Below are 24,754 nucleotides of genomic sequence, written 5' to 3'. Positions count from 1 at the left end.
GCTTTCTGGGCTGCCAGGCACATTGCTGTATCATGTCCAGCTTTTCATCCACCAATACCCTCCAGTCCTCTACAGGGCTGCTCTCAATCCCTTCATCCCATACTTACCCTATGACGGTTATTTTGCTTACAGCAATTTTGACTCTAGGTGCAAGATGGTGTTGGAGGAAATAACCAAACAGCACAGTTTGCATGCCACTAGAAGAGCATAATGGTTAGGGTCATTTCGTGACACTTGTTACAGTGACTTGGGCTGAGCTCAGAAGTTAAAATAGGACATGGGTGTGTTACAAACTATTGTGGGTATTAGGTTGCAGTGTGAGCCTGTATGCATTGCTGTAAGCATGCAATTGAATAGTATAGAGTGGTCCATAGACTCCTGAGTGGCACAGGACTGGTGAGGTAGACCACTTACCAAAGGCTATCAAAAAAAATTACAAAAAAACACCCCTATGTTCTTGAAGCAGCAAACTTATGAATCCCCTAAACATGTCTGGTTTTTGAGGGAGGTCTAAACAAGTAACTTGTTACATTACAAGTACTTGAAAGAAAATAGGAATTACTAAACAGCCCATAAAGTCCTCTCTTTAAATTAGTTAGAGGCTGTGAAGACAGTAGAAGAAAACAACAGGACAAGCATTTGGAGATGGTGAAATTCTCCATCAGGCATTCCCTTGAAGCTGTTAAAGAGAAACCGAATTTAAGACATACGGCTCTTCTTACCCTTCACTTCTAGATAAATTGAACAGGGTTGGAGAAGGAACTAAGACTTTAATCCAAAGTGGGCTCGAGCAACTGAATTATTCAGTGACATGATGTAACAGGAGGTACAAAATTTTCTCTCCTTTTATACAGGTAGCATAATTCGTTGCATGAGAAGGTTGGAAGAATTGCTGCGGCAGATGTGCCAAGCTGCAAAAGCCATTGGAAACACAGAGCTGGAGAACAAGTTTGCAGAGGGTATGTATTTCACTTCCACAGTACAAGAAGTAACTCTAGAAAAGGAAAGTTTGGGAGGGCAGGCAGGACACGGTGTGGGTGAAGGATTTGGTAACATAAGCTTCTGCTGTCAACTTCCTGGTAAACAGATCATTGCTCTCTTTCCAGATAGCATCTGTCTTCCAAGGTTTGACTTTAAATCGTGGTGGTTTTGATGCATACTGACAGTTTAACAAAGTGTGTGACTGAAAATGGATGTACAATGGCTTCCCATTAACACCTGTAACACTTTGTTTACTGCAAAGTGTTACAGGCCTGTGACTGTATTTAAATAGTGATTGTGTCAGTTATGAGTGCTGGATATTAATGTGTTTTCCTTTTTAATAGGGATTACAAAAATCAAGAGAGATATTGTCTTTGCTGCAAGCCTTTACCTGTAACAGGTTGTCTTCCAGAAGCAGCTCAAGAGCCACCTTACGGGGAAATTAATCACACGATACTTCCATTTCAATAATTTTTTTTAATGGAGCGTATTTTAACCACAGTTATTTTAATAAGGCATGTACAAACAGTATATGTAATATAACTGTTACCATGTTTTCAATAAAAATTTACAATTTGAATAGCTTTTTTCTTTTAAGCAAGGGCTTGCACCAACAGAAATTTGAAGTTGAGATATACAATAACTGTGGTTATTGTAACTGTGATAGATGTTACTATATACAGGTAAAGTGAGCATCCAAGAGCAGCAGCAGTTCCTTAAAGGCATTTACTTTTATTACATAGTTAGACTTGTGAAATTGTTTTCCTTTCAAAGAGCAAGACAGGTGGGTCATGCTTCATGGCTGATGATTGCTGCCAAAGTGATTTCCATTTGTTGGAGTCTCATGTAGGGTTGTATGGGAATCTTCCTTCGGTTGAAATGTGCATCCTCTCACTTTGAAGAAGTCAGACACGTATACAACCTAAGTGAACAAATTAGTGTTAAGATCCTGCGCTTGTAAGTCTTTGAGACAATGGGTAAATGCTTTTGCAGAAGGTAAATTCCATTATTAAAACAAAGTTTAAACCGATTGAAGCATTAGAAAGTTGCTAACAAGTCATGTATAAAATTGCATCATCTCTTCTTTCAGTAGCTTTTTCTCCAGCTATTGCTCCTGCTCCGACTGACTGCTTCGCTGCTGATGGTTTAAGCCAAATTTAAGGCTCATGTGGTAACTAACTGCTCTAATGGCCTTGTTGAGCACTGCTTCATCACAATAGCCATAGTTTGAACAACTTTAAATGAAGGAGCAAAATATGCTTGCTGAGGGCCTACACCACATGTATGGTTAATTTACTCTGTAAGTTGTTTAAAATAGGACAGGAGAGTCTGTACTTTAGCTGAGGAGGAGGTTTCAATAGTAACTGTTACTCTCCGCAGTGTCACCCTCACTTGCATTTATTCAAGCTGGCTAAACCAACCTTGGATTCTTCTCCTTGACAAGGTTCACAGCAACTCCCTCCCCAATTCATGTGTCTCATAGCTCCAGCAGCTGTAAGGCTAGCATCCTTCCTTGCATTTCTTTGACCATGCCACCTCACTTCCTTCACAGCTGTCGACTACAAGACAGGTCCCTTGATCCAGTTCTACCACTTGTTTTCTTCCCTTTGCCCCCTTCAAGTCATATTAGTAGGCATGCTGGATACAGTGCTGCATGCAGTGTAATAATTAAGAAGCCTTCTCTCATGATCCCTTCCTACATCACCTCCTCCCATCCCACTGCAAACCTGAGAACTTCAGAACACAATTTATGGCAGCAGAAGAAACCATACTCCACACTGAGGGCTGGCTGGTGGCCCAACAGGCTGCTTTAGCTGCATACCAGATGAGTTTCAGCTTCCACTCAATGCTGAATTCACTCAACTCAATTTAGTCATCCATTTGCAGTTGCTGCCCCAGCATGCTCTCACCTCAGCTGCTCCTGGACTCTTCAGTTCTTTCACATAAGGGTTTTGTTGGGAGTAATCTTTAAAAATAATTTCCTCACCTTTCAACTCTATTCCCTGTAGCGCCACCTTCTATTCAGGCTTGTATTGCCAAGCATCTCTAAGATATCCTCCTCGCAATCATCCAGCAGCCCCCACTAAACTTGTTATCCTAGTTATCCTATCCCCTGCCTTGTTATCCTAATAAATAATAAAAGTTCCCTCAGCTTTTCAGTCCCTGATGTTTATCATTCCCTGCACCCCTTTTCTTAGAAAATGAGGTTATACAAAAGTGGGGGGTAGGATTATGTTTTAGTCAGCAGCCATTTAACCATGCAGCCATTTAACAGCGGTTAATGCAGTATGCACAGCTTCCCAGAGCAGTGCCAAGGCTTGTATTGATTGATTGCCACAAGTAAACGAAGCTTTGTCTTGGAATGAACTACACCCTTCCGACTTCCAGCTGAGAGAACATTTGTTTATCTTGGACGTGGTCCTTGCCGGTGAGCCTCAGTTCTTGGTAATGGAATTCCTCAATATGACCTCAGTTAGTTCATGTCTCTGATCTGTCCCTTCCCATGGTTGAATGCACCATGGCATTCATGGCCATCATTGTGATGATGGCCAGCACAACTGCTGCCACTAAGTCAGCCAGGCCTGCAGCTCCAAGTTTAGCTGATCCTCTTTTCCATCAGATAGCTCTTCACACATCAGAACAGCTCAGCTTCATATGCCTTGTGAACACTCTTCTAGCATTCAAAATGCACACAGGGCATGCTGAGGAGTTTTTGTTTCCCATGAGACTGAAAAAACAGGCAGTTTAAGCTGGCAGAGACTGATATTTTTATGCTGCCCTTATCCTTAAAGGCCTTGTTTTTTGAACCTCTTAGCTCATACACAGTTCTCTGCTATTGTGCTTGATATTTAGAATTTGGCTAGAAGCAGAAGGTAGGGTTATATAGAGGCCCACATGGTTTTGCAGTTGATCATTTCCAACTCGGTTGTTTGAAAAGCTCTGGGGCAGGGACAATTTCATGTTGTCCAACAGCTAAAACAGCCACTTACCATTGGTGCAGTCTCTGCCTCACTCCCTGAAGTACTATTGCTACACGCAGTTCAAGGAGTTACTTTGAAAGTTGCTGGAGAGGGGAAGCATTAGGAAGGGAGGCCTGCTTTCCTCTGAACACAGCCTGCAGTTCTAAGGTGCTGCTTATAAAAGCAGTATTCACACACACACACACACACACGCACTTCCCTTCGGGAATTACTTACAATGAGCACAGCTACCACGGCTCCCTGAACGAGTCCTGTTAAAACATCACTCCAGTGATGCTTGTAATCAGATACACGTGACAGACCCACATAGATGGATGCAGCAATAAGACCAAATTGTATGGTAGGACGTAAAAGTCTTGCCCAGTCTCCTTTCATTCTGGCCTGAAGGTAAAGCTAAAAGGAAAAGAAAAATTGTTATAAAATGCAGAAGCAGTAATTATGTAAAATTGTGCAGGGTCTGTTCAAAGAGCTGAAATTTGTGTTCAGAGACATGATGAATGTTCATGTCTCACAAATATTCAAAGAGCTCTACTGTCACGACTATGCTATGGCAGAGTTTGATAGTCAGTGTTGGTCTTTATGTTTTTATAAAAAAACTACACAACACCATCATACAGGTACTTATAGGTACTTGTTGTATTTGTACCAAGGTGACAAATCACAATTTTCGGGATCATAGAATCATAGAATCGTAAGGGTTGGAAAGGACCTTAAGATCATCTAGTTCCAACCCCCCTGCCATGGGCAGGGACACCTCGCACTAAACCATGTGGCTCAAGGCTCTGTCCAGCCTGGCCTTGAACACCGCCAGGGATGGAGCATCCACAACCTCCCTGGGCAACCCATTCCAGTGCTTCACCACCCTCACTGTAAAGAACTTCTTCCTTATATCTAATCTAAACTTCCTCTGTTTAAGTTTGAAGCCATTACCCCTTGTCCTACCACTACAGTCCCTAAGGAAGAGTCCCTCCCCAGCATCCTTGTAGACCCCCTTCAGATACTGGAAGGCTGCTATGAGGTCACCACGCAGCCTTCTCTTCTCCAGGCTGAACAGCCCCAACTTTCTCAGCCTGTCTTCATATGGGAGGTGCTCCAGCCCTCTTATCATCCTCGTGGCCCTCCTCTGGACTCGCTCCAACAGCTCCATGTCCTTTTTATGTTGAGGACACCAGAACTGTACGCAGTACTCCAAGTGAGGTCTCACAAGAGCAGAGTAGAGGGGCAGGATCACCTCCTTCGACCTGCTGGTCACGCTTCTTTTGATGCAGCCCAGGATACGGTTGGCTTTCTGGGCTGCCAGCGCACACTGCTGGCTCATGTTAAGCTTCTCGTCAACCAACACCCCCAAGTCCTTTTCTGCAGGGCTGCTCTGAATCTCTTCTCTGCCCAGCCTGTAGCAGTGCCTGGGGTTGCCCCGACCCAGGTGTAGGACCTTGCACTTGGCTTGGTTAAACTTCATAAGGTTGGCATCGGCCCACCTCACAAGCGTGTCAAGGTCCCTCTGGATGGCATCCCTTCCCTCCAGCGTATCAACCGAACCACACAGCTTGGTGTCATCGGCAAACTTGCTGAGGGTGCACTCAATCCCACTGTCCATGTCACCGACAAAGATGTTGAACAGGACCGGTCCCAACACCGATCCCTGAGGGACACCACTCGTTACAGGTTTCCAACTGGACATCGAGCCATTTACCACAACTCTTTGCGTGCGGCCATCGAGCCAGTTTTTTATCCACCGAGTGGTCCATCTATCAAATTGATGTCTCTCCAATTTAGAGACAAGGATGTCATGTGGGACAGCGTCGAATGCTTTGCACAAGTCCAGGTAGATGACATCAACTGCTCTGCCACTGTCCATCAGTTCCGTGGCTCCATCATAGAAGGCCACCAAATTGGTCAGGCAGGATTTCCCCTTAGTGAAGCCATGTTGGCTGTCACCAACCACCTCGTCGTTTTTCATGTGCCTTAGCATGTTTTCCAGGAGAAACTGTTCCAAGATTTTGCCAGGCACAGAGGTGAGACTGACTGGTCTGTAGTTCCCGGGTCTTCCACCTTCCCCTTCTTGAAAATGGGGGTTATATTACCCTTCTTCCAGTCATCGGGAACTTCACCTGACTGCCAGGATTTTTCGAATATGATGGACAGTGGCTTAGCAACTTCATTCGCCAGCTCCTTCAGGACCCGTGGATGGATTTCATCAGGTCCCATGGACTTGTGCACGTTTAGGTTCTTAAGATGGTCTCGAACCTGATCCTCTCCTACAGTGGGCCTAAGGTCTTCGTTCTCACAGTCCCTGCATTTGCTTTCCAAGACTTGGGTTGTGTGGTCAGAGCATTTGCTGGTGAAGACTGAGGCAAAGAAGTCATTAAGAACCTCAGCCTTCTCCAAATCCATGGTAGCCAGTTCTCCTGATAGCTTCTGGAGAGGGCCTACATTGTCCCTAGCCTGTCTTTTATTTGCTACGTATCTATAGAATCCTTTCCTGTTATCTTTTACATCCCTTGCCAAACTTAATTCTAGCTGGGCCTTAGCTTTCCTAACCTGGTCCCTAGCTTCTCGGGCAATGCTCCTGTATTCTTCCCAGGCCGCCTGTCCTTGCTTCCACTTTCTATAAGCTTCTTTTTTCCCCTCTAAGTTTCCTCAGCAGCTCCTTGTCCATCCATGGAGGTCTCCTGGCCCTCCTGCTGCACTTTCTTCTAGTCGGGATGCAACACTCTTGAGCACGTAGCAGGTGATCCTTGAATACCGACCAGCAGTCTTGGGCCCCCCTGCCCTCTAGAACTGTATCCCATGAAACCTTACTAAGGAGGTTCCTGAAGAGGCCAAAGTCTGCTTTCTTGAAGTCCAGGGCAGTGAGCTTGCTGCATGCTCTTCTCACCGTCCTGAGGATCTCAAACTCAACCATCTCGTGATCACTAGAGCCAAGGCTGCCCTGGAGCGTTACATTTCCAACCAGTCCCTCCCTGTTGGTGAGCACGAGGTCAAGCATGGCACCTCTCCTCGTCGGCTCCTCTACTGCTTGAAAGAGGAAGTTGTCTTCCACACAATCGAGGAACCTCCTGGATTGCTTGTGCCGGGCCGTACCGTCCCTCCAACAGATGTCAGGATGGTTGAAGTCCCCCATGAGGACCAGGGCCTGCGAGCGTGAGGCTGCTCCTATCTGTCTGTAGAGCGCTTCATCCACAGAGTCCTCTTGATCAGGCGGCCTGTAACAGATCCCCACCGTAATGTCCCCCATTGCTGTTTTCCCTTTGATCCTGACCCACAAACACTCTGTTACCTCATCACCCATCCCCAGACAGAGTTCCATACTCTCTAGCCTATCACTGACATAGATAGCAACGCCCCCTCCCCGTCTGCCTGGCCTGTCTTTTCTAAACAGCCTGTAACCTTCCATTCCGACATTCCAGTCATAGGAGCCATCCCACCATGTTTCTGTGATACCAATGACATCATATTCCCGTAGCCTTGCACACATCTCTAATTCCTCTTGCTTGTTCCCCATACTACGGGCGTTTGTATAGAGGCACCTTAGCCGAGCTCCAAATGAAGCCGACTCAATGGCTGGGGCAGCTGGAACATCTCTGCATTGCTCCAAGCACTTATTACAGGTGCTGGCAACTGACCAGGAGCGTTGGGATGGATCAATGCTCCCCTCCCGCAACACATCTTGTTTAAAGCTTTCTTGACCAGCCTGGCAAGCCTCCTACCAAAACAGCTCTTCCCCTTCTTTGTCAGACCAGCTCCACCAGCCTCCAGTAGATCTGGCCTCCCAAATGGAGCCCCATGTTCTAAATAGCCAACCCCCTGACTATGGCACCAGCATTCTAACCATTTATTAACCTGCCAGACACGCCTAGCTTTTTTAAGGTCCTCCCCTTTGCCTTGGAGAATCGATGAAAAAGCTATCTGAGCTCCAGAGCCCCTAACCACCTCTCCCAGGGCTCTGTAGTCCTTCTTAATGTCCTCCAGGCAACTGCTGTCTATATCTCTAGCACCCACATGGACCACTAGAAGGGGGTAATAGTCAGCAGGACTTACTAGAGTAGGCAGCCTCTCAGCAACATCCCTGATCCGAGCCCCCGGCAGGCAACACACCTCCCTCGAGACTGGATCAGGCCGGCAGATGAGCGACTCTGTGTAGAGTCCCCTACTACTATGACCCTCCTCTTTTTCCTGGAGGCACCAGTAGCGATCCTCTTTACTGGTGCATCAGCAGGATGCTCATTAGGTGTGGTGGGTGCTTTCTCATTAGCCTCCTGCAGAACCGCGAAGCGGTTCTGGGTAGGGACATCAGATTTAGGAGGAAGCCCCTTGTCGTTAATTGTCCTCTTCCTCCTTTTTTTGTTCGTTTTTCTCGTGACTAATTCCCAGCTTCCTGGGTTGCTGCCCTCCTTCTTTCCTATACGAGCAATGCTGGACGTTTGCAGCCCCTGCGCAGTTTGGGCCTGGAGCAAGCAGGCACTAGTAATACCAGAGATAGGTACTTACAGCTTAGAAAGAATGCGGTGGAAGTCAAACCAGTGTTTTACTCCATTAACTACAGGTAAGTCTTATTAAAAACAAACAAATAGCAACCATCCAAATTTACAGCCCTCCAAATAGAGGGAGCCCCATCTTGCTCTGTGCAGGGAGATCATTAACGTCTTTGGTGACATTTACTTATAGTATACATAGAGCTGACAATCTTTCTTACTTTATTATCAATTCCAGACACCTTTAGCATGATCAGCCTTCTAGCATCACATTCCAGGTGTAGTCAAGCATCAGAACTAACTTGATATGATGACTGATAGCATCTAGGATCACATTCCGCATTTCTGTATTTCACTGAGCTCCATCTGCTCCTCAGCCTTTCTAGCTGCATATTAACTATGTTACCACTCCAGTAAGCAAGTGGGTGTGTGCAGGTTCCATGCTTTTTCTCTCCCTTCAGCTCTATTTATGTTTTATCTACGCTTTTGAGGTGTTCTCAAATTCACAGTACTTAACTCCATTACTTTCCCGTCTAACCTAAGACCCTGCTTTGTCTCTCTCTCCAGTCCGTCTAGGACAGAGAACTCTTATTTCAGCTGTAAGAGGAGCTTCTCCAAATCCACCCTGTAAGCAGTATTGAGAACTTGATCCTGTTGCCAAAAAAGGCACCATAGTTACCGTATTTATGGAGAAGAACAATACAGTTGGAAGTTATAGTTAACATTTCAAGTCTGTCTCTTCAGTACCACCTAAGAACTTCTGGTCAAGTACAAACCCTTAACTGAGAGTCCTGCGAAGTCATAGAAGCTGACTAAAACCACAGCAAAACAGCACACTAAACTGCTGGTAGATCCCCCCCTTGCCAGCTTTAAAAGCTGTGGCTGCCTTTTAGCAGCATTAGATTTACAGTATAAATACAGGCATAGAGCATGCACTGTGGATGCAAAGGTGTTACTTTCCAAAGTTAAACGTGGGGAATGTTTGGTTGGTTTCTCTGGCTAACTTCTACATCGTAATTTTTGGCATGCTGACTTTTTCAGCTATAAATGGAGCATCAAAAAGATCAAACCTATCTATAACTGGTTTTCTTTAATAGGTCAGGGTGAAATCAGCCTCTGAAGAAGCTACAGCCGAGCCTGAACTTGGAAATAATTTTTCCCCCATCAAGTGGTGGGCACTGCATATTTCTTGTGACCTTAGTTTCACCAGTAGGGAAAATATTGTGCAGCCACTTAAAAAATGAGCTGTCTCACAGTTCTTTTAACAAAAGGCATTTTAATGATCTTATATTAATACCACATCTGGATTTACCCACAGTAGACCAGAACACTACCTGCCTGCCTGCCAAATGGAGCAGAGGTGGGTCCAAGGAGCACATGCTGATAGCCTAAAAAGAGCTGGCTGACAATTCGATACTGGCTGTTCTTTCCCCTTTCCCTATTGCCACCAAATTCTGCTTAAGGCAGCTAAAAATACCTTGCTGTAATAAAGTTTCTTCCGTGTAAGCATTTCTGGTAGTTGGCAAAGGTGTATAGTCATATTAGAAAGAAAGAGAGTTACGCAACTGCAGATAGGTGGCAAAATGGCAAAACAGCTTTACTTCTGAACAGAAGAAGAAAATGAGGCAAACCACAGAAAAAGCGAACTTGGAAAGATGGCAGTCCACAACACTTTGTAAAATAAGTAAAATAAGGCTATTTCCCTTACGCAGCATGTATTCAGATTTTCTTTCTGCTTGACAAAGCAAACAAGAAACTTGGATTTAGCATCTACGTGAAGACTTTATTTCCATGCTAAGAGTGTAATCTCCAGTCATAGAGAAGATCTGGAGCTGCTCTGTCAGCTGCAGAATACACACAGTTGGCTACAGGCTTCACCAATTCTATGTGCTTCTTCGCACAACCAGCTCCAGTAGTTGTAGAGGAAATGCCCATAGCTTTTCTTGCACCTTCTACCAGCAGATTGATTTATATTACCCTAAAAGTAGGTATGAGAAGAGTGAGAAATCATACCACAGATAAGTGTCAGTGTGACTGATCACTGCTGTATTTAATTTCAGAAGTAGCAGCTGTTCTGGTTACAACTGGTTTTTTCTCTATTACTTGTTTTTGTTCAGTTGAGAGTATTTGCTGCAATGGCAAATACCTCGTTATTTTAAGCAGGTAACTTCAAACTGACACTGCTTTTAATAGGCTCAGGCAGTTGTGCTCTCCCACAAAGATTCTTCCTACTGCCATGACTCACTCTTTGCAAGATGACAGCCATGTGCCTGGGCTGAAACAGGCCAGCACAGGAAAATGGACTAGGCAAAGAGATTCTGCCTTTTACTTCCACTAAACATAAACCCAGGTTGATACCAGAAGCATGCCCGAGTCCTCTATATAGCATTATATGCGCAGTATAGAGATGTCCTGGTGTTCTGCTGCACTAGCACTTACTGCTACTTTGACCCTGTTGACTAATGGCAGTCAGTGACTTTAGACTGTTCAGAGGGCACCTCCCAATGGGTGCAACATAGCATGTGTCATGTTCTCCTGCTCCTCCCTGAAGTCATCTACAGCTCAGGCTTAAAGAAGGGAAACAAGCCAGTCCCCGCCAGTCTCCCCACCTAAATCTCTTTGCTAGAAAGGAATAAGCTTTACAAGTAAAATTAATTTACAGAAGCAGCTGGAACTTAGGAAACGTCATCTCATAACTATGACTGTAATGCTCCTTGCCAGCATCTCTCTGCTGAAAAATACATTTGTGAGCCTATGAATGCAGCAGGAGCATCCAGAGCTGTTCAGGTAGCAACATGCTCCTATCCATGACAGCTATTTGACCATGCTAGCTCCCTGATATCCTGTTTCTGACCATCTGTGTCATTGTTCAGTAGTAGCATTCAGCTGTGACCTATTTCCCTTCACTCCTCCATCCTGGTGTTTCTCATGTTTGTTTTGTTTGTTCTTTTTAAAGTGCACAAATAGATTTCATAGAAACGTCCTTGTAATAGGATTAAATAATCTCCAACTTTTTTTCCCCTTACTAGCTAATGCTTACTCTATAATGAAAGTATGTTCTGTACACCACACACATCCTGAACACAAGATTTTTCTTAATCTATGGTCTAGTACTTCATTTCTAAAAATACACACAGGAATGAGGAGAAACTCACAGCCACTTTGTGGCTTCTTGAAAGAAGCCACAGATGTGAATGGAAGGGTCTCTGCAACTGGAGAATTATTTGCTACTCAATGTTTCTAGCATAACTTTCACATATTTGCTCTTCCACCAAAGCAGTATTAATATACATATACACATGCCTGGCTACCTAATTTTAAAGTGACTTTTAATTTCCTAGATAGACTTTTAGAGGCTACACAAGAAAACTTAACAGTCAGCACCTTTAGGGCACAAAATTCTTTTAAATCTATCAAAACCTAATAAGTCCACTAACCAAGGTCATATTTCAGATACTGAGTTTTGATTCTTAAAAATCCTCAGCTATTTTCCATTCAATACCTTCTCAGATTTTTTTTCCCCAAGTCCTATTAAACAAAAATTCTGTACTGTAAGATGTTTTACCTATTAAGGTGTGAGAAATCCTCTTGCATAGAATCATCCTATGATTCTCTAAGTTCTTCCCTGTGAGGGTGCTGAGGCGCTGGCACAGGGTGCCCAGAGAAGCCGTGGCTGCCCCATCCCTGGCAGTGTTCAAGGCCAGGTTGGATGGGGCTTGGAGCAACCTGCTCTAGTGGAAGGTGTCAGGAGCACCGTGGCAGGGGGTTGGAAGTAGATGATATTTAAGGTGAAGGAAGAGGATATACTTCTGCAGTTACTTCAAGGTGGACGTGTATCTGGGCTACTATTCAAAGGGGTGGTCTATCCCTTTTTACTCTAGCCATGTAGTCCTGTTGACTCCCCTGTGCCAACTCTGATGTTTGAATAGCCCTACAGCAAGCTGGTACAGGGAACTGATCCATTGGACAGCTGAATTAAGGGGGGAGAATGAACAGACTAGGGAGAAAAGGCAGAATATGTACTTGTCTGGCCTCTTTAAGATAGCTGCATGCTGCTGCCAAAGGCAATTGATGTGCAAGAGCTGCCTCCTATGCAATGGGAAAAAATCCTATCTGTTACTAGTAATAGCCCAACTGTCAACTCTGTATCAAAAGTACAATCTACTCTCTACAGACTTTCCCACTGGATTAGTAACGTTTTTTAGGTTTTTAATCTGCCAGCCCCAACTTGGCTGTACCTTGCAGAAATAATTGTTTATTGACATCATTTTACCATAAAGCAGGATAAACAATAACACTTTATTCCATTGTAAATGCTAACACTTGGTTCTTTTCTGATGGAAAAAAACCCCTGTATTCCTTAGAGTAAGTATTTTTCTGTTGTGCCTACCAATTTAAAGAAACCTTTGCTAGAAGAACATAAGCACTGCAAGGTATTTGCTTTTAACTCAGTCCTACCGAAGCCAATTCACCATAATCTCATCACCACTGTCACCCAAGCAAAAGAAGAAGAAGTTTTGCTTTGTTTGCTTACTATTAAAATGTCTAAATACCAATATTATAAGAATACTAGGAGCACATACAAGAAGCAGCACAAGCATCTCCATTCTTGAACCTTACAGCATGACCGGTTATCCTCTTATTTTTCATCTCTGCTTCGAGTAGGATTAGTACAGCTCGCAGCTACGGCCAAACAAACTATTTTCAGTAACAAGTATCTTCTCATTAGTTTTTGATGGCTAGGTAGTCCTCTACTTTCATGTGGGCAGGAACAAATTAAGGACTGTTCCGTAGCTCTAGTCAGTAACGTTTGGGAAAGCAAAGACTTACTGCCATGCAAACAGACATACCTAAAATGCTGTGTTAAAGGCTTGCAGGCTGTTACTTGGGTACTGTTTCACTCAACCACCAATCCCAACATAAACAAAGAAAAGGATTTCAAGAGCAAAACTTGATTGGCAGATTTAGGAGCAGGAGTACAAAAAGCAGCCTAATGCCTGCGTTCACTCTTGTTTAGCCTATGATCTCTCCGCAAAAGAAGGCTGTCGGCCCAGGTCACTGAAATACCGGTTGCCCTCCTGTTCTTGTCTGTAATTCCCTGTGTCCTTGTACACACAAGATGTTCTTTCCCAATGAAATGTGGGAGAGTTTGAAAGCCACTCAAGTTACATCATGCAAAGATTCATCATCTTCTTTCATCCCAAGTCAAAGCAACACAAACACGTTGCCATCCCCAGAATAGCAAGGCAGCTTGGCTAGGTTTCTGTTCCTCATCCCGGGTGCCCAGGCCAGCTACAGCCAAGACTGACACCATTACAACAACCTGATCCTCAGGGAGGCACTCACTTCTGCCAACTGCAACACTTGCAGTGGGCTCATTCTCACTACTGAGGACAGCATACATTTAGCTTTTTAATTTACAGTAGTTTTCAGATACAAGTTTAAAAACATCAAAAAAGTTGAAGCAAAAGCTTATGATTAACTGCAGCATTCTCCCTCAAGAGAAAGGGTGCTAGTTTGTTCGTGGTGGACATTGCTAGAAGAGGTGTTCAACTGTGCTCGTCCCCCCATTCTCCAAGCCAAGATCAGATGGTTTGTTGATACAGGAGAGATTGTTCCAGCATTTAACTCCAAAAGGCAAGGAGCAGGAGGGGGAGGGGATGACAGAGGCAATTTGGGATCTGGCATCTGTTATTAGGTCACTGGGTTCCCACATACTGCTGCAGCTCAAGCTCACTCCAGTTTCAACATGAAGCTGTTGTTGGCAAGAGCATCCCAGAGATAACGGCTCCGTCTGGGCCAAACTGACCCACCTAGCTCTGCCAAATGAATTTCGAAATACATTCTCCAGGACAACTTCCTGGCCTGACAGTTTGCAAACAGGTTTTTTCTGTGGTTTCGCTCATTTCATATAACAGTGAGTTAGAAACCAGAAGAAACTATAACTAGGAAGTAGGCTAAAAATCCAGGCCTTAAACTGATCCAGGTAGACACTATGTCTTTTTTACAGGTACATGGCATGATAACATCCTGTTAAATGCAGCTGTGATCTCTATGCTGTAAGAATTACAAGTGATATACACTACTCCGTATTTAAATAGGTATATAAGCTCTTTAACATTCCTGAAATTATTTTAGACGCACATTTAAATCAACATGACTGAGATCAGCCCAGAGGAGAAGGTCTTGGGGGTGTTGGTTGATGAGAAACTGAAGATGAGCTGGCTTCAGTGTGTACTTGCAGCCCAGAAACCAACCGTGTGCTGGGCTGCATCAAAAGGAGCGTGATCAGCACGTCAAGGGAGGTGATCCTGCCCCTCTACTCTGCCCTTGTGAGACCCCATCTGGAGTACTGTGTTCAGCTCTGGGGCTCCCAACATAAGAAGGATATAGAGTTGTTGGTAGTGCAGAGAAGGCCACAAAGATAATCACAGGGCTGGAGCACCTCTGCTATGAAAACAGCCTGGAGAAGGCTCTGGGAAGACCTTAATAGCAGACCTCTAGTAATTACAGAGGCCTATAAGAAATTTGGAGAGGGACTTTTTACAAGGGCATGTAGTGACAGGACAAGGGGGAATGGCTTTAAACTGAAAGAAGGTGGATTCAGATACTAGGAAAAAGTTCTTTACTGTGAGAGTGCTGAGGCGCTGGCACTGGGTGCCCAGAGAAGCTGTGGCTGCCCCATCCCTGGCAGTGTTCAAGGCCAGGTTGGACACAGGGGCTTGGAGCAACCTGCTTTAGTGGAAGGTGTCCCTTTACCCATTCTATGACTATGATTGAAGCCATGCAGTTCAAGCATTTCTCATTTTACAGTGCCAATGTTTGTGCCATCAGTGAGAGAATTTCTCCTTTGATTCCCCCAAGATGTTCGCTCGTTTTTGAAAAGCATTACCTCTAAAGAATGATTTAGGCTGGAAAAGAGCAGACTAACACAGCCAAGTCCACCTCTTAACCACATAACTAAGTGCCACATCTACATGTCTTGAAGTACCTCCAGGGATGGCGACTTGATCACTTCCTCGGGCAGCCTGTTCCAGTGCTTGACAACCCTTTCAGTGAAGAAGTTTTTCCTAATATCCAGTCTAAACCTGCCCATGCACATATTGAAGCCGTTTCACCTCCTTCTATCACTTGTTACCTGGGAAAGAAGACCAACACCCACCTCTCTCCATCCTCCTTTCAGGTAGTTGTAAAGAGTGATAAGGTTTCCCTTGAGCCTTCTTTTCTCCAGATTAAACAACCCCAGTTCCCTCAGCCGCTCCTCATCACACTTGTTCTCTGTGGAATCATAGCTTCTCCTCTCACAGTATACATGTTCAGCAAGTAACATTTAACAGTAGGCTTTCTGCAGTATGCACACATGGCAGACTCCTCCAGTCTCTCCAGAAACCAGCACACTAGTGTCTGGTTATAATTAATATTGCTTATGAGTAATGCCACATGTTAACAGTTCCATCCTGCTCATGACTCAGTCCATGGCTGGACTAAGTGTGCAAAGAGCAGACGAAGCCAGCATCAGAGTTCAGTTAACAAACAGGTATCAAGTGCTGCAGCTTGGTGTAGGGCCAGAGGCAGCACTCTGTCTTGCCACGTGGGCAAGGGGAGGATTAGAGAGCTGTTTTCCTTACCTTCCTGCAGTAGCTGTCTGCTTGAAGACATCTGCACCTTTTTTTTAAATAACTTTTTTTATTACTACTGAATAAAGAGACCACATTCAATGAAAAGGTTGGTATGCAGTAATGCTGTGTTAATAGAAATGTAAAATCATCATGCACAGGAGTCATTAACCTTCTTCAGATGTCCCTATGAAGGCTTCCCCACAGTTTCTGGACTAATAATCTTACTACAGGACAGAAGAAAGTAGAACTCTAATCTCCACAAAGCCTCTTACTGGACAATAGCTCAGCCAGAGACAAGATAAGAAAGCCAAGTAAATATTGCAACTTCCGTAGTAGGTCACTAACCCATTTAGATGGAAAGAGCATACTTACTGCTAGGAAGAGCATGCAGTACATGGAGAACGAAGAATGGCCAGAGTAAAATGATAGTCTGGAAAAGAAGAGAGCAGGCATCTCATTATTTTTCTTTTGCAACATCCAGTCTACAGTGATACTAATTCATCTTACACAAGTGAACTGGGAAAATGCAAACATTCCATGCTTTTTCTTCAAGGAGGCTATCGAGGCACATCACATGTCTGAAAATGGCTTTTGACAAACAGCACAGACTTCACCACTCAGCAGCTATCCTGTTCCAGCATTAAACTGATCTCCACATCAGGCAGTAACTACTAGCCCTTCGAATAAAGTTTGAACAGCAAGCGAACACATCCTCAAAGCTAGAAATCAAGTGCCCTTTAAAACAGTATTTTTGTTTTATCTTCTTGATTAAATACCAGAATACTGTAAATAAGTAATTTAAAAATTTATAATATCTGATAGGCACAGTGCCACAATGTACACATTGACACATTAATCACCCCAAACAAATCAGTAGCCTTTGGTCACCATCAGGAGGCAGAATTTAACAGCACATATTTAGATGTATATACCACATACACACATGTATACACCACATACACACATGTATACCTTTGTTAAACATACTGGTGCATACAGATCACGATATCTCTCATTGAAGGGTAGGCGGAAAGGCAGGAAGGCAGTTCATTAGCCAGCCAGCAAAAGACAACACCTCCCCTTATCTATTATTTGCAGAAATAGCTTCATGCTTGGCTATTTCATTTAAAGAGTGGCAACACGGCCGTCAACTCATAAAGGCTTCCAGCAGGTCCAGACTGAAGGGACTCAGCAGTTGATGCTGAAGGTCCTCTCTTGCACAGATGGTTTCTGTGAGGAGCTGAGTGTCAAAGCTGTAAAACAAATCCCACCCACCTCTTGTCAAGAGTAGAAGGCAACACAGGAAGACATTCTAATTCTGTCTAAAGTGGAAAGATCAAAGAAGCTGTACTTAAACTATTTTTTTCTATTTTATGCATAGAGCTTGTACCTCTGCTGCTTCACAGCCAGGCTCCTGTGGAATTTAGCTACATAACACAGCACTCCTTGCTTAAGAGTTTGGCATACCCAAACAAGGCCAACTTAATTACAAGTTTCACAGCAATCTAGATTGCCCTCCACCAGATCCAGCAGGGCCCTGTTTTGGTGCCTCAGCCAGGCAGAAAGCCCAAGGCCAGGGAAATTCCTGGTGAAGGAAACATTTTTGCTCTTTGGACAAGACTAATGAAGCCAGCTCTGATAGCAGTTTAGATAATTCAGTTAAACATTCACTACTCTAATACCACAAAGGCAGCAATAAAACTGTCTTGTGCACAAGTGAAACTGCAAAACTTCCTGCATTAATTTGCATGTATAACATTATAAAATTGCATCAGTTATCAGGAGAAAAAAAACCACACGGAAGTTTCCTCCATAGGTTTTAGAGTTCTTGGTTTATAGTTGACTCAAAGCACAGCCAATAGTGCAATGAGAAGTACTCCGAAGTTGTTTCAGAAGTACTAAATAAGCAATCTTGAAAATAGTAAGATGAATTTTTGTGTGTGAATATTTGTATATTCATGCACAAAGATATTTTTCAATTCAGTTCTTAAATAGAAAACCTGTATTGACGATGTGTTATCTTCAGATGTTGAAAAATTCAAAACCATTAACATCACATTTCAGCTAGACATCCCTTCTCTACTTTACTACTCTTTAACTCTTCACCAGTTAAAATGTCTGGGCAAGTGTCCACTATGAAAGCCAATACAATAAGCATTTTGAAGAGCTCTGCCTTTCAGATAAACGTGTCTTCTGAGCCATGGAAGCAAACCATGTGCTCTACTCCAGAACAGAAGACACAGATTAAGGAATTCATGGCTCCTATGCCAATGTTTTATCCACTGACTTTGGGGCTATTGCTGTTGTCAATGAGATGACATTTCCTATAGTTCCTGAAGGCAACCTATTGCCAACTGAAGGAATTCAGAAGGCTAATGAGAAAAGGAATAAAAACAAATACTTTAAGAAGGTGTGGTTTTTTTGGTTTGTTTTTTTGTGTGTGGGGGTTTTTTTTTTTGTTTGTTTGTTTTTTGTTTTGTTTTTTGTTTTTTTGTTTTTTTGTTTTTTTTTGTTTGTTATACAGTTTAAAGGTGGTGTTGACTACTGGCATTCTTGGTTTTAGGAATGTATTTCCCAACATAAAGAACGCCTTGTTGCTACTTGAGGATTATAAAATTTGAAGGCATTCTCATCAGGCATAGATAAGTATGCTGTACATGACTGAAAATGTGCTTAGCACATGAAGTATTGCCAGCAATACAACTGGGACAAAGTATTGATCCAACTTGTACATTGTGCAATCCCAATGACATTTCTTTGGCAATACTGTCATCTCTAGATTTCTTTAAGGAATAGACATATCTTTAACAAATTAAAGAAATCTTAGAACCCTTTCAAACACTAGGTTTGACAAGGGAAGAGTTTTCCAATGATTCCTCAGCACACAAACAATGTCACCCCAAAGCCAGGAGAATATTCTGTCTATCAAACCAGCCAAGCTGCTGGACAACCTAGGCTTCTTTGTGATCGTACTGCAAGTGCTGTCTTGCCACGAGCCAGCATTATTTACTAGTCCTAAGAATGCATAAGTATCACAAGAAAATAAATTTATAAATATGGTACAGACAACTCTCAAACCCCCTACCTTTCACTAATGAAGGAAAGGCTAAATTACTCCAGTAGGAATTTGCACATCAGATTTCAGGAGTTCTTTTTCAAATTAATATCAGAACAATATCCAGTGAACAGGAAATAGGAGATGGTAAGTGCAAAGTCTTGTTTTGATTCTTTCCAAGATGGCACAGTCCGGCATCAAAAGAATAGCTTTGCAGGGAGAGATCCATGCCTTTTACTTGGGCAATGCCTACCTCACAGATCCCTTCTAATGTGAGGAACAAGGCTTTAACAGCAAAAAGCATAAGCTTTAGTTATTTCCACTTGGGCAATATATTAATAGCAAGTTAGAAGAATGCCTTAAGTAAAAACACAAAACCAGTTTCAGATCTTGGTTGAGGCCTAGAGTTTCCAAAGTCTACAGCACAGCTGGACATCTCAGAAAGGTCTTAAAACAAGGTAATTTAATGGCTGTTCAGCTTGCTTTAAACTTAGTTTTGCCACAACTTTCACATGGCTTATTATAAAGACAAAAGTAAAGAGACTACTTTCTTTTAAAGATTGCCATAAGACTGATTACAATTAATCACTACAGTTTATTTTAAGTCTGCATTCTTAAAGATTACCTGGGGAAATAATCAAAGTACAAACAATTCCTACAAGAAGTAATTGAACTGAACCACTCAGTACTTTCAGCCAGGATATCTAATCCCAGATAAGCACATCTAAAACAGTGGCCTTGCAGGACTAGACACTGACAACCGTGTCATTCTGTTCTGTTTCTTTCCATGCACAAAGGCAACTTAGCCTAGTGAGCAGAGCCCACCTGATAGAAGGTTCTGTTTCTTCAGTTAGTAGAGAAATGGAACATAGTGCACAGCAAATAAAAGGCTCATTTGTCTTAAAACATATTCTTCCTTGTAAGTGACAGTGTAAGTAACAAGTTTTGCTTGGCAGTATTTTAAAAAGTGCACTATTTAGTAAGTGAATTACCGAACACTGGAGCCAATAAAGAAACTGGATGTCTTGTCTCTATATAATGTCTTTGTAAGGACACCTGAATGTGCAGAAACATTTAAGCAACATACAGGAATCTGACAGGGGAATTAAGAGCTGTAGTGCAAACAATACTGGGAAATAGCTAAATACATAGGGCACACTAGGGCATTAAATGGCAAGAAATTAAAGTGTTAGAAATTACAGTAGAAATGGATAAACCAGAAGAAAGCTTACCTTGTGGTGCCACAATAAACCTAGCAGATGCTGAATGACAAGGGAATCTTTCTGATACAAGAACTGAATTATGGAATGATCCCTTAGAGAAAAACAGGAGGCCCAGCAAAACATGTATACTCCCACATCAACGCAAATAAAACCACCACTGGATTAGCCACAAAGTGTCTTCTATCCTCACGTTCTCTGGAGTCTCCAAGTCCAACTCAAAGCTTCCGCTGACATTCATGTTACCCATTTCATTGATCTGGACTGGAATAAGTGCCAGACAGAGCTGTAGCTTTGCACATCTGTGCCGAGTAAGCCAGACAGCTCCACACGCTTGTCAGTGCAATACTCCTAGAATTTAAGTGCCATGAGGATGTGGTTTAATGAAGTGCTAGTCCTACGCTTCAGCTGAAGCACCATATTCTTTAGAGTCTGCACTCAGCAATCAACATGTTTTCACAGCACCTGCTCTTTGCTCAAGTGCTGCACAACTTTCAAGACTGGCGGGGATTGAAAGGTTTGAGGACTCTGAAATGAAGTGCTTCTGTGATTATTGCAAAAAAATGTTTAAATAAAACGCACAAGCAGTTCATGTATTTAACTACTTAGGAACCCATCTTCTAAATACAACATTCCCAATTTTTCCTCCACTTTCTACCTTCTCTTCCAGTATTTAAACCCACACTTAAGTACAAAGCTTTACACTTACAGAAAGGAAAATGCTGCCAAAGTCTCTCCAGTTCATGGATAATTTTATTGACAATGGTGTTTTGACATAAGACTTATGAAGTGTCTTGCACAATTCCCTAATCATATTTGGGGTGACAGGCACATGCACTCAGCCCTACTTTAGGTAGTAGTAGCAGACAGTGAGAAAACTGGACCAATACTGACACTTAACACACGAGACTATACCCATTTTTTTGCGGAGTTACACATTTTTTCATTTACCTTATTCTTATCTTACACAAATTTAAAGTTCCCTGCTTATCCTACTGACATAAAACTGTCTTCACTGCTAAGATGACCAGATTTTTAAGCTTGTTAAAAACTTCTGCTAACATAATTTGTTTGGTATTGAAGAAGTATCTCAAAATACATCAAAGTAGACAGACATAATATAAATTATCTAAGATAACCTGTCAAAAAAATCTCATCCTCCTCCTGTTTTTCCCCTTTCATATAAGCAGCAGTCATACTGCATCTTGAACTTTCAAATATTCCAGTTTTATCTAGGGAGCAAGAAGTTACTGACTCCTGGCATTCGTACCACACACAGACATGTGGGATCTCAGCATTACGGAGTCCAACCATCTGGCAGGCTGCAATGGCATTCCATTTGCTTATTGCAAAAGCGCTGTAAAACAAGTTCTCTTCTGTCAGTTTTGACCTTGTCACCCAATTTAACTCAACACACAAAGCAGAAGTTTAACTTTCCACTACATTTCTAGCTAGCCTCCTCCAACAGGGAAGAAAAAAAAAAAAGAAATCAGGACTTTGTTTACTCCTCTTTCCTAGTAATCACTTCTCAGGAAAGAGTTAAAAGTGAAAATAGCAGCAAGGGGGACCAACGTTTCAAACCAGCATTTCTACAGACTAGTAGCTTTGTCTCACATGCATCAGATTACAGGCTTCTGTTCCATTAACCATGTCTGCACAAGTTATCCACATAATACTGTTCTGAGTCACAGGAGTGTTATTATCATTTTACATAACGGGAATGAGAACAAAAAAAGATAATACCTGTTAAATCAGGGATTTGATTGTTATTCCCTCTCTAAGAAACCGCTTTGGGCATGAAGCACTTGGTAATTGTGGAGAACCCTTCCCCCAACAGAATTTTGTAATCTTTGAAGGCGAAAAGGAAAGGGACGCTGCAGAACTGTCAGCATTATCGGGATTTCAGTTCCTACAGTACAGTTTGAGCAAGACATGTCCAAAATTTTATCTTAGGGGACTTTTCCACTCTATTAACTTTGACATAAGCTTTGCAAATCAGTGAAATTCTGCCAAGAATGAGAAGATACATCTACCTGCTTGCTTAGCCATAGCTAGCTTCCAAATATTTTCAGGGTGTGCTGAACACAAGTTATAAACTTTGTTTTCTAATGAACTTAAGCACGATAAGCTGAAATAGCAGACAGACTGCAAGCACAGCTTTTCTGAAAACCATTAAGGGATAAGAAGTTTTATTTTCAGTTATGAAAATGAATGCTATTCATCACTACTGAGAAGAGCCAATTCACATCAGAGCAAAGAAAATGCAAGATCAGAAACATGATCCAGATTGCAGAACTGCATCTCAGTTGGATAAAGCAAGTTCACCCTTTAGACTTGATTCTCCCTACCACCAGTTAATTTCTGTTGCAAAGGCAGCTCTTTTTGCTTCTAGATCAAGTACAGCCCCTATTACATCATCCACTGTAGCCCAGAAGCTTCTAAAGTTTAAATATTTAAAGACACTCATTTTCTATCATATTTCTGCTTTTCCTTCCATGTAAAATTAAGTATAGGTGCCTTTTCTAAGATCCAATCCTGAGAAGTGATGAATTAATTCATCAGGACTAGAAGTATTCCCAAATCAGCCATGTTACATGTTGGAATAACAGTAATGACAGGAGACTGAGAAGCAGCGTTTAAAGGAAAAGTTGCATCATCTCAATAACAGTACACATACGCAACCTTCCATTCTTCTCTTTCAATTGCTTTGGCATCCAAGCTCCTTGAGATTTTTTTACTATCTTTTCAGAAGTGAAAACTACTAAATTAGCCTGTGATGAAAACTCCTGAGCACAAAAGTTTCAGTACTGTAGAGCACTTAACGAGTTCCGTAACAGAAATAATTAGAATGCTGCAGCCAACATACCAGTACACCCCGAGCAAACACATAGTTAATAAGCTTGCAGCAGCTTTAGAGAAATTTCTGATTCACAGTGCTGTTAGAAACTGCCAGATTAGATAAGTAATCCATTTAGTTATGCTGAATTAAGTGCAGTTTGATTTTCGACCAAGATTTAAGATGTTTCAAAACAAAATATTGGAACATTCATACAAGCTAAGTTAGTTTAATGCAAAATTAACACTTCATCATAGAAATATTCCCAGTACTGAGAGACGGGGGTAGGGGGAAGGACAGGGGAAAGAAAAAGGAGACGGGAACAATTGTCTAATAGAGATGGGTTAGCCTGAAGCAAAAGCCTAGTCTCTTGGGTTACGTTTAAAAATTCTAAAGCAAACCAATTGCAGACGCTATCTAATGAAACAGAGGAAAACAAACATATTCATTAAAATGGAAGTAAGTAATGTATGAAGCTTGTGGGTTTTGGTTGTTTTGTCCTGTTTTTAAACACAGCTACAGTTTTGAAGGTGTAGGTAGAATAGAAAATGCGAGAGTTTCAAGAGTTTGGCTGAACTGCAAAACAAAGTTATGCACGTTAGCCCATACCAGCCACCTGGCATAGATGCCCCACTACTGGGAGCTGCTGTGTGATTTAACTGCACTCACCAGCATGCATTGAGTACAACCTGTGAAACAAAGCTGAAATAAAATTCCTGGCAAATGACTGGTAAAGGGCACCACCTTGGCAATTGTTTTAAATAAATTACCAAGGTCAAAACAGTCAGCTCTAATTTCCTAAAAGCTCCTTTGAAGATTACGTTTTGAGTTTGCAATAGCAGAATACACACAGCTTGTTCTGAGAGCAGTCGGCATGGGAGCAATACATCAAATGAAGCAAGGAACTGTTTTTTTCCTTTAGACATCTGAATTGTAATATGAATCTGTACATTAGTAACACAATTATAATTATGAACCTTAATAGATGCATTATCTGTTACCACAAACAGAACAGAGTGACAGACTGAAATTAGAGAACTTCAACTATCCAAAGTGAAACTCACTTCAGAGGAAGTTTCACACACACATACACATCCCTGCAAGCTGCATGAAGTCTATTTTGAAGCCTAACGGAGTTCAGACTGCACAGAGTGCCTCTGAAGTAGCTAGATTTGTAAAACACGGCTTAATATTTACCATTTCAGGGTCAAAGGTTTCACTTTTGTGTATGTGCTTAGTGAGCTGAGGAATAAACCAGAAAGGACAGCTTCTTGGAGCTCCCTGCTCACTAGGTTATCAGTGCCCCTCCAGACCCAGAACACTGAACTTCTAGGTCCCACCCTAAAGTCCATACTCAGTAGAAAAGATAAAAAGTGATATTTAAGAAAAAATAAGTCACTCATTGCATTATTGTAACAAACCTGCACTGCTCAGATAAAATGCAATAAACACTGCCTCCAAGAAAAATTTGTAGTAAACTCAGGAAGCCTGGGCAGGTTGATTTAGGGTCCTTTAGCACACACATAGGACTATTACACATGAAAACAAACAAAAAAACAAACCAACAAACAAAACTTCACACTGTAC

General features: G+C 42.3%; 2 protein-coding genes across 9 annotated transcripts in view; one reads left to right on the top strand and one right to left on the bottom strand.

Annotated features, from left to right (window-relative positions):
- MTREX (Mtr4 exosome RNA helicase) overlaps nucleotides 1–1,563 on the top strand; it is a 44,627-nt gene extending 43,064 nt beyond the window's left edge. For 3 of the 5 annotated variants that reach the window (XM_030470970.1, XM_030470972.1, XM_030470969.1), the window contains 2 exons: nucleotides 855–959; nucleotides 1,326–1,563. In XM_030470970.1, the coding sequence (XP_030326830.1) occupies nucleotides 855–959; nucleotides 1,326–1,378 (158 nt within the window). In that variant the 3' untranslated portion in view covers nucleotides 1,379–1,563. The remainder of the gene's footprint in view (nucleotides 1–854; nucleotides 960–1,325) is intronic. The other 2 variants (XR_003989280.1, XR_003989281.1) reach the window with 1 other exon arrangement.
- Nucleotides 1,444–24,754, bottom strand: part of PLPP1 (phospholipid phosphatase 1) — a 64,342-nt gene continuing 41,031 nt past the window's right edge. For all 4 annotated transcript variants that reach the window (XR_003989283.1, XR_003989282.1, XM_030470986.2 and 1 more), the window contains 3 exons: nucleotides 16,429–16,486; nucleotides 4,179–4,355; nucleotides 1,444–1,903 (listed from right to left, as the gene is read on the bottom strand). Coding sequence is in view for 2 of the 4 variants with exons in the window: in XM_030470986.2 (XP_030326846.1) it covers nucleotides 1,778–1,903; nucleotides 4,179–4,355; nucleotides 16,429–16,486 (361 nt within the window). In the remaining 2 variants the exon portion in view is untranslated. The remainder of the gene's footprint in view (nucleotides 1,904–4,178; nucleotides 4,356–16,428; nucleotides 16,487–24,754) is intronic.

This window comes from Strigops habroptila, chromosome Z (genome assembly GCF_004027225.2).
Source record: "Strigops habroptila isolate Jane chromosome Z, bStrHab1.2.pri, whole genome shotgun sequence".
Taxonomy (NCBI): Eukaryota; Metazoa; Chordata; class Aves; order Psittaciformes; family Psittacidae; genus Strigops; species Strigops habroptila.
This window is presented reverse-complemented; position numbering and strand designations above follow the sequence as displayed.